Genomic DNA, 10094 nt, shown 5'->3' with positions numbered 1-10094 from the left:
AGCAAAACCAACATTTGATTTTTAAAAAAAAGATAAGTAAAAAGACCTTTCTACAGCACCCGATTAAATGATACATGCAGTAGCTTTTTGAATTAAAATTTTTCCTTGCCACAATTACCAATTCATTGACAAAATAAAACGTGACGATATTTGAAAGCACACCAAACCAATTTATTGTGTGTAATAGTACAAGCCAAGTAAAGACCCCACCAAATGATTAAAAGAAAAGAAAAGAAACGAGAGAGAAAAAAAGAAAAAAAGGAATAAAACAAGAAGAAGAAGAAGATAGATAGATGATCTATTTTTACCCTTTTTTTTTATAAAAAAAGCCGAAAAAAGACTCTTCTTGTTCTGGAACTTGATCTTAGCCAAAAGTACTTGTGCTTACGACAAAAGATTTTCAATTGTGTCTCTATGTGTGTATGTTTGTTTGTTTTTTTGTTTTTTTGTTTTTTTTTTTCCATACATGAAACAGAGCAACCAACTTCATTCTTAAATTATACAGAAAACCAGCAGAAAATAAATAACGAAAGAAAGAAATAAAGAAAAGGGGTGTTAAAGGAAAACAAGCTCAAACACATTCAAATGGGACATGAATGGCCCCCTCCCCATCCCCTTGACTTTAGAACGCTCTTCCTTTTGTAGTAGTAATAGTACTTAGAAACTAACTAACTAATTAAATAATTAAATTAATAAATGTTGATGATGTATATTTATATGTATGTATGGCCCTGGCTTCTACACCTAGTAACCATTTCAGTCCTTCTCTTGTTTTTTCTTTGATGTCATGTATGCTTGCTTTGAATAGGATTTGTGTTTCGTAGTTGCAGGTTAGGATAATTTGGATTTTGGTTTTTTTGTAATTGGCTTTGATGTTAGTGTTGACAGCACATTGCAACTGTGGGTGGATTGCTTTAGTAAAAGACTAGGTCTATTTAACATTCTCTTGTTTTTATTATTAAAAATAAGTTTATCATCAAAATCTAGAATGTTCAACTAACTCTTTAAGCTCAAATTGAATACAAGTTTAAACAACAATAAAAAATGAATTCATGTTCCCTTAAAATTTGGGTATGGAGGAACAAAAATTGCAATAAAATATATTGATCTTTTTCTATGATAAATTTCTATAATTTTAGTACTAATTTTATTTTAGTTTAAATATTTAAATCTGGACACAAACTTCGCAATGTATAAAAAAATTAAAATATAAAAATAAATAAATAAATTTTATATTATATAATTCAAATTGTAACAAAATTTCCATTCGACACTTAATAAAATGTAATTCTAAATGATTGGCATGAGGTAATCATTACATCTTCTATTAGTAATTTTGTCTATCTCAAAATGTTCTTTTACACATGTAATTAAATTTTTTTTGTTTTGGCACATGTATCATTTACATTTTTCAAGATGACATAAAAAGTTCAAGTGGTCTACACACAATTTTAAGTTTAAAAAATTGTACACAAAGAGTGCAAGGTGCAGACTTTCTGTGGATAATTGCATACAAAGATCAATGCAGTTTTCTATACCAAGGTAGTACATCACAAGTTTGCAAAACATGACATGACAGGATGCTACCAACTCATTTTGGACCTACTCTGCCCAAGAATTCTAGTGAAAAAATAGAGCATGACAGCAAATGTGCGCTTGAAGCACATGATGGCAGGCTACAGATCACATGGGCAGTATCGGACTGATACCACTGGTAGTTCCAAAGCAAGTGAAAGTGTCAGACCAAAAGTGCAAGTCCCAGGATCCAGACAGACAGGTTTGGGTAACGATCTGCTCAATTCTGCAGGTTCACTGCAAACAGATAATCCCAAGATTACGTGAAACAAGCTTACATGTTTCGACGTCATCACTGCACATCTTGCAACGCCATGGGCTATCTACCCATGATCGTGCCCTACTGGCTCCTATTCCATGACAACCCAGATAGTAAACCAAAACCTTGATAAGTCCAAGAGCATGCAAAAGTTTTTATTAAAGCAAATGTGAGCCTGTTTTGATTTGAGGCGCATGCAATTAAAAACTCTGGGCATGCAGCTTATTGAAGCCCCCCTGGTCTGGGGCTACAATGCCCATCTGCTGTTCTACAAACAAGAAACTGTATGGTACAAATAGTTCTACAAATACAACACTGATCCAGCAGACATGATAAGCTAGTAAAGTGCAGTAAGAACAAAGATTGCGATCAGTGTTGCCTGCATCCCAGACTCTCCATAGATTGATCTCACTTGGTTCAAAGCAGTCGCGACGCCATGCTTCTCGAGGATATGCTTGACACAGCAGGGTCTGGCTTCGGAAGCAAATACATCCTATGTTCACGCATCGCAGGGCAGGTCCCTACCATCTTGATTGTCATGTCGATTACATCCTGCTCTATGATCTGATGGACAATAGAAGAAGTTCCTCAAGGGGTCTTCTGAAAATGACTAGCATGAGATGATAACATTGAGAATTTGAGGCTGTTGAAATAATGCTTTGATGGTGCAAGATCCAGCTCCATGCTATGGCCAACCCCATCGAAGAAATTTTGGATCAACACTGGGGGAATGATTGAAAGCAACGAAGTCGATAATTGCGTTGCTTAAATCATGGAGTGGCGCCGTGGCAGCCTTGCAGAGGGCTTGCTCTGAGGGGGCGTTATGGAACCCAGTGTTTCAGAGTCCTTTGTCGAGCCGGAGTTGGACACCTTCTTGCTTATCAGTTTCTGGAAGAATTTCTTAGCCTTACCGAACTTCGTGTCGGTTGGTTTCGAAGGTTGTAGGGGACTGGTGACAGTTGGTGAAGCGTGCTTCCTCTCTGCTTCTGCAACTCGATTCTTGAGATCGGCCAAGTCATCCTTCAAGGTAGAGAAGTCATGGTGCAGCGCGAAGCGGCCTTGGCCGGCAAACGGGATGGACGGGACGTTGTGGTCAGTATGCACATCAGAAACGCTGATGTCATCGCTGGATTCTTGACCCATGAGTGCACGAATGCTGCCTGGCATCTCATTGAGGATGAATCCTCCGGTTGCTGCTGTCCGGACTTGCTCAAAAAATAGCACCTGCAAGCAGCAGACAGGAGGACTTGGATGAAAAATGAGGAAAAAATATTCAGAACAGTCGCATGTACATTGAGGAATACGCTCGACAAGAATGGACATGTTCGGAGTTCGTAGCTTGAGGAAAATGATTTGTGACAGACCAATTATCTTATATCACTAGAAGCATCGTATGAAGAGCAGGATTCCTTTACCTGAACAACAGTGCGGAGGGGCAAGCGCTCGTTTTGTGCAGCGTGCATGCACGCATCCATTGACAACTTTCTGCAGTCCATCAATCTGCAGATCTTTTTCTTTTCCCCCTTCGATAGGTTTGGATGCTCCTGCCAAATTAAGCAAGTTCAGAGCTACGCTAAAAATAGTCCTACTTTGAAAATGTGAGGATTTACAACAGCTCCGGCAACTTCGAATATTCATCAATCGCAAGAAAATATATCGTGCTTTACCGAGTGAATTGTTACCCCATAACTTGTAAACTGACCTTTAAATACATATCAATCGCGCGATACAACCCATCGTGGAAGGGGCGGGTAAAATCAGGAATAGACTCTGCAAGTTGTATGAATTTGGCGAGAGTGAGGTTCGGATCTCGTGCAACTTCAGCCAAATAGCCGTCTATAAGCTTAGCTACTTTAAGCTTAGAACCATGGATTGCAGCTGTAGAGTGCTGGCTGTCTGAAAGATCATTAATCTCCGCAGGTCGTGTTCTTCGCCTCTCGCAAGGATTAGCCATCACTCCCTCATGTGGGCTAAGTGGAGGACTCTGATTGTGCAGAAGATAGTGTTCCACCATTTGAATCACCACGTCAACGTCATAAAGTGATTCATTCGCGAAGGGGAGAGAAGGTATTAACAAATCACGAAGTGAAGCTTCCTCAAGTAGCAACCCAATTCGTCCAGCCAACTCTGCTTTCGAAGATGGTGAAGCGTTCAAAACGGTAGCCGCCTTGAGCAACTTCAGCAAGAAACTGCAAGGGCAAGAGCTTTTCTCGTCTGGAAGCAGGCTGACAATGGTCTCCAGCATTCGCCTATGTGTGGATGTCTCCTGCGCGTAGTTCATAGCTAACCTCATCCCTCGAGTGCTATCCACCATGCCATGCTCCTCAGTTACTCCTGGTAACCATCGCTGCGTGTACAACCTGAGAGCCTCTCCCACAAGCTCGCTAGCCGCACCTTTCGCTTTCACTGCCCCCATGACTCTCCAGAACAAATCAACTTCTAAGTCACAAACATCCTCCAACCACCAATCCTTCGGTATTGGGGACAACCATGGACACCCCTGGACGCCATTCCAAACGGCTGGAGTCGCTGGTTGGCTCACTGAAACATGCTCCAGTGATACAGACGCCCTTGAGTATGAGAATGACCAGTCCACTTCGACAGGATCGATGACCACCTTCGAGGAGATTGATTCGACGCATCGACTAATTATCTGGTGACAACCAAAAACAATCATAAGAATACAACTAGATCGAAAATTCGTTTATGTACTTCGAAAATTGATTCAACGAGGTCTAGTAATAACACCCATTCACGATGGAGTTCAATTGAGTGTATATGTACATTTATAAAACAAATACCTTAAGCTGCAGCATCTAGTTAAGGAATTGTAGCTCCTACGAAAGTTGTACTGCTAGACGCCTAGAAAAAAGCGCCCCAATGCTGTAATTAGTGACGATAACAATTATTCAAGACATATTTAAGCGTGAGATGAAGGCAGTAGTAATATGTAAAGGAAAATTCTTTGATTAAGCTCGGTTATCGAGAACGCAACTGGGAGAGGACGGAACACTGGCTTGTAAGTTTGCAACTTACTTTCAAATCTTCGGACCATGGCTGATAATCTCTACAGCTTTGAAGGCAGATGATTGAATCCTTCCAACCTCGTACTATAGAAGTATTCAAAAAAAATTCGAGCTTGTAGATGAGGTTGCTCTTTTCTACAGTCTCCGTCATTTTCAGGAACTCTGCACCGCATCGGACTTCGCCTACATTGTGTGCATTTATGGTTACCGTGACACCATAGCAGAATTTCGCACAAATTTCAAAACATTCCGCGCTTCCAGGGAAGTCCTCAATCTTCAGCTCATCTTCGCCCGCTTCAACTGCTGCCGTGACAAGCTTTGTCAGAGCTCCACACTTCGCTAGAAGTGGAAACTGCAAAGCAAAAAACATCCGGAGCTGACACACGTGAGCACAGATACTGGTAACCAGCAAAGCCATGCGTGCTCACTCCGCTGCAACTAACAGTAGCATCCGTGTTTTGTGATATTCGACACTATCTTCCTTGAGCACTGTTCCCAGATTCTAACGAGCAAATGATTAGAGTCACCAAGAAAGAGGAGTCAAAATGGCAAGATATATCTTAAAACAACATCCTTTAAAGCACATGTGCACACTTCTGTCGGGTAAAAACAAAATTCTAGTAACAGGATGCAAATTATGATCGACTTGCACAGTTGTGCATACCAAGTGAAGATGGAATTTGTGTCCATCCACATCCAAAACAATGTCACTCACGAGATCCCATTTCACCGAACTGCATAGCGACAAGAAAGCTTCTCGATTAGAAACAAAACATGGCCTAGCACAGGTTATAGAAGTGCATTCTGCACCACACTTCCAAATGCTTGCATCTTATCATATCGCTTAATGAACAAAAGGGAAAAAGTACACTTGTGCTAGAGGTCCAAAACCCAGCCACCCGACAAAAAAATTAAAATAAATAAGCTGGAAGTCCATTGAAACTGTATCTAATACATCAAGGACAACGACATTTTGATGTTTGTTATTAGGTCATAACTTAAAACTGCGACTCCAAAAAATTAATAGCGTCTAGAAGCAAGTGCACAGCAGCCTAATCTAGAATTGAAACCAACTTCAGTATTTGCGTCAATCTGATTAAGGATGTCGACACTGGCAAATACAAGAGCTCTCTTCAGAACATCTGCAGTTAATGAAAAACAGATTACATTGATAATAACAATGAAAAAAACAACAATTATACCAACAATGATGATGACTGTAACAACAATACACCCTAGAGTTGAGACTTACGTGATGTTTCCGCGGGTTGAAAAGCAATCAGGCCTTGATCCCAACTTAATGAACTTCATTGTATCAATATCTGGTGTCACTCTAACACCCTCTGATTGGTAGCTTTGGGTGGTACTGCAATCCCTCAGATACTGTTCAAAACTTTGGAAACAGTGCTCACCACAGTGCTGACCCCTGCTTTGATGTACTACCCTCACCATCTACTCAAGACCCTCCCTGCTGTGCTGAGGAAGACATCCTTCTTTCACAGAGACAATCTTAAAGGAGAAATCACCGCCACCCTTAACAATTTTTGCCGAAGAAGTTCGCAACACATCACCGTAAGTACAGAAAACAAGTTTGTCTTCCTAGAAGAGATTCTGACGGCTGTGAGAGGAAGCACTGGAAATCAATAAGAACCAAGCGCTCATTCTGTACACTTCAAGACTGCGTCACGGTGGCGCGTCAAATTCCCTGACGTATTCCCACTCCTCAAACAAGCATATTTTCTTCCAAGTTTGCCGCCCATCTTTTCATAACCAGACCATTCGTCTCAACCTTCTTGAACTTGCAATTGCTGATATCGCAGAGTCCGGACGAAGAGCCCCATAATTGAATTGACACTCCCAGCGAATTCTCATCTCCAAAACTGGGATCCACATCCCCGAGGCTTGGTCACGTACTCATCACTATCTATTACTTACAGGGGACGCACGTTGGTGCTACACTAAGGAGTAGCTGCAAATTAGTCAACGAGTTCACCACCCAAGACTCACAATGTAACCAACTTTGCACTGCAAGGACGGACCTCCGCAAATTGCTGGCGTGAACTACAACAAAAGAATTGATTGGTCACGCCAGCGACCTATCCATCTGTAAGACAGGGACACGGCTACGACTGAACAGGGGATTCACGTAACTAAAATATTGTGGATTGCACTGTAGATAAGATACTGAAAGAGCAGGAGAAACTGGCAGACACGGAAATTATAAATGAACCCAGGCTATGCCCTTCAAGACAGTCTACGCAGGAGAAGGGGATACGAAAACAGTGACAGGTTTACCAAGCGGGTAAACTAGGTAAGTCACTCCATGGATGACATCATTGAGGCTGACATGCAAGCAACAACACAGGCACCAGAGGACGTGGTATGTGACGAAGAAGAGCGTACAGGGTGAGACTGTAGATCATGCAGAACTAGAAGCGCCAGAGCTGCTGTACGCATTACCGACCAAGAGGAAACCCATGAAGGTTGTGTTGCGGTGGCAGGCCAGAGCTCAACGAAAAGCTACGCAAGCAGTAACAAGGAATGGAGCCAGAAGTCGTCAGGAACGAGCAGGCTCGGCCAAAGAAAAGCTGACATATGCCCCGAACTGTACCCGCAGACCAACCTCCACCCTGTACACTCCCAGTTTTTAAAAACTTTCTTCCACCGGCCAAGGTTGCTTATTCCCTACTGGTTTCGTAACCTCACAGTTCCTCCCAAGGATGAAAATAAAAATAAAATGAGCACAACATTCACTTGGTTTGATGGAGCCGATAATCTTCGGCTTGTCAAAAGATGACTTGTGGATGATAAGCAACTCTCAAAAGAATCGGAGAAGTCACATGCCCCGAGAACCGACCACACTCTGGACACCCGATGCCCAAGAACCTCGATGACCACCCTAGTTTGCAAGGATTACCTCCGCTAGTGATTATCTCCTTGTCTCGTTCCCAATATGCAAGCATTCTCGCGGAAATCCCCTCTTCCTTCGCCAGCAAGTTTTCAGTGATAACTTGCAACCTGAAAGCTCCAATCCCAAAGCAGCCAAAGTGCAGCGCTCACAGAAGCAGCACTTCAACGTTCCTCCTGACGTCTTCCCTCCCCGTCCCCGACATGACCTAATTCCTCTTTTCCTTCTCACCACTGCTACGAAGGAAGTTCGATTGATGCGAAATTGGCCGGATGTGGGATCGTGCTGTCAGCTGGGAAGAGGAGCATGTAAGCCCTGGAACAGCACAAGAATTGCGCGGGTGAGGGCGTAAGGTTCTACAAACTCCGGGTTAAGTAACGGCGAGGACTGTGGTGGGGACGACGATGGCGGTGCAGCCAGCCAGCGGGAGACGATGACGACGACGACGCTCCACACCGCGACCAGGAGGAGGAGCAGTAGGACAGAAGGAGGGAGGAGCTCAGAATATGGTGGCGAAATCACCTCTGCAAGTAGAGCAAGCATGGGAAAATCCATCCATCCATTTATCCGTCAATTCATCCATGAATTCATCCGCTCATTCATCCATCCATCCATAGTATTTCATATAATGCGATAGATGAACGAGATCCAGAAAAGTGATGAATGAAGCTCGTCTTGCCAGCGCAGGCCTGGATAAGTAAGAGATGAAACGGACTGAAACGGAGACAAGTAGTGAGTGACTGTAATTGCACCAGGGACGGAGACTGGCTTGCGGGGGGTGGGGGGGGGGTCCGACCTACGGGACGAAGCCACGCAGGCACGGGAGAGTTGGGCGGGAACTCTGACTGGACTAATACATATAGATAGATAGGCATTGCACACTCCCCTTCCCCCCCTTCTTCATCCATACATTCCTCCACTCTTGTCTTCATCCTATCCTGTTTTCATTTGTCTATCCCTCACTTCTAGGGGAGTCCCTCTCGCGCCCTTACCCTCGATGGAGGGAGACATCCTCAGTCTATGTCTCTGATATCTGCATTTTACATGGAATCATGCAAACCATTCTTCGAATCCTTTCTTGGACCTCTCGTGCATTAAAAACTGTAACTTCTACATGGATGGATGGGTGGATGGATGAATAAATGAATGAATGAATTTATGGATGAATGGGTGGATGTATGGGGTGGATGGATGGATGGATGAATGTGTGGATGTATGAATGGGTGGATGGATGAATGAATGAATGGGTGGATGGTTGGATGAATGGATGAATGGATGGATGAGTGGGTGGATGCGTGGATCAATCGATACTTTACATGAATGTGTCCATGAAATCTAAGAGGGCATCATGTTCAATGTGACCCTTGGAACTTTTCTTTGACAAAGTAAAGTAAATTTTGTACAAACATCTTTCAAGTAAAGTTAGATTTGATCCTATTTTGTAATTTGAGTGTGATTTTTTTTTTATTATTTTTTCCATACTTTTAAGGACATTCCAAACTAAAATGACATTATAATAAAATCTAATGTGATATATATGTATAGATAGATAGATAGATAAAAGTACCATTTATTCTTTTATTGTTGTGAATTATGAGTTTACCTCAATATCCTTGTGTTTTTCTCTTAGATTAGATATAAGCTTGTAGAATTTGAATTAGATTGCAATATACCAATTAATCTAATAATTACAAAGGTGCAAAATATGAGAAGGAATAGATTGTTAAGAGTAACAATATGGTGTTGCACTATTTTAAATTATTACAAACCTTAGTTTTATGTTTGTTATTCAAGCTTTATAGATATATTGGAAGACATGATTTTTTTATATTATTACTATAAGACATTACAAGACAAAATTAAGAGAATTTTTTTATTTTTAATAATATATATGTATATATATATATATATATATATATATACTATACAATAAGTAAACATTTGACTAAAACCATAGCTACTCTTTCTAAATATTATTTTATAAATTTATTAATTATATATAGTTAATTTAATTAGTAAATAATTAAAAATACATATTTTAGAGATTTCAATAAAGTTACTTTGCTTATAGTAAAGGCATGTATCATAATAGTTTTGTTTTTTAGGCAACTAGATTGTAGTAAATACAAACAAAACAAGAAATCAATTAATTAGTTGTTGCTTATGGATGCTAAAATTTGATGTAAGAAGTAGAAGTTGTATTTGATGTAGTAAACATGGGAGCAATTTATTAGTCAATATGTAATAAAAAATATTTTTTATTTAGCACAATTTCTCTAAATGTTTCTAAATGGAATAGACCAACAATAATAAAAAATATTTTTTA

At 40.9% G+C, this 10094-nt stretch overlaps 1 protein-coding gene across 1 annotated transcript; it reads right to left on the bottom strand.

Moving 5' to 3' along the window:
* Positions 1-1964: 1964 nt before the first annotated feature.
* On the bottom strand, positions 1965-8252 carry LOC112279735 (BTB/POZ domain-containing protein At1g67900). The gene is made up of 6 exons (XM_024514410.3): positions 6113-8252; positions 5525-5594; positions 4871-5212; positions 3537-4487; positions 3250-3378; positions 1965-3058 (listed from the first exon to the last, which is right to left on the bottom strand). The coding sequence occupies exons 1-6, from the start codon at positions 6310-6312 to the stop codon at positions 2600-2602; spliced, it is 2151 nt and encodes a 716-aa protein (XP_024370178.1). The 5' UTR covers positions 6313-8252; the 3' UTR covers positions 1965-2599.
* Positions 8253-10094: the final 1842 nt, after the last annotated feature.

This window comes from Physcomitrium patens, chromosome 3, assembly GCF_059467195.1.
Source record: "Physcomitrium patens ecotype Gransden chromosome 3, ASM5946719v1, whole genome shotgun sequence".
NCBI lineage: Eukaryota > Viridiplantae > Streptophyta > Bryopsida > Funariales > Funariaceae > Physcomitrium > Physcomitrium patens.
The sequence above is the reverse complement of the archived record's forward strand: the minus strand, read 5'-3'. Positions and strand labels throughout refer to the sequence as shown.

Coding starts and splice junctions, on each gene's coding strand:
- LOC112279735 (XM_024514410.3), bottom strand. CDS start 6,312: ATGGTGAGGGTAGTACATCAAAGCAGGGGTCAGCACTGTGGTGAGCAC. Junction 5,595..6,112: donor TCAACCCGCGGAAACATCAC/GTAAGTCTCAAC, acceptor GTCGCTATGCAG/TTCGGTGAAATGGGATCTCG. Junction 3,379..3,536: donor CGATTGATATGTATTTAAAG/GTCAGTTTACAA, acceptor TTAATTTGGCAG/GAGCATCCAAACCTATCGAA.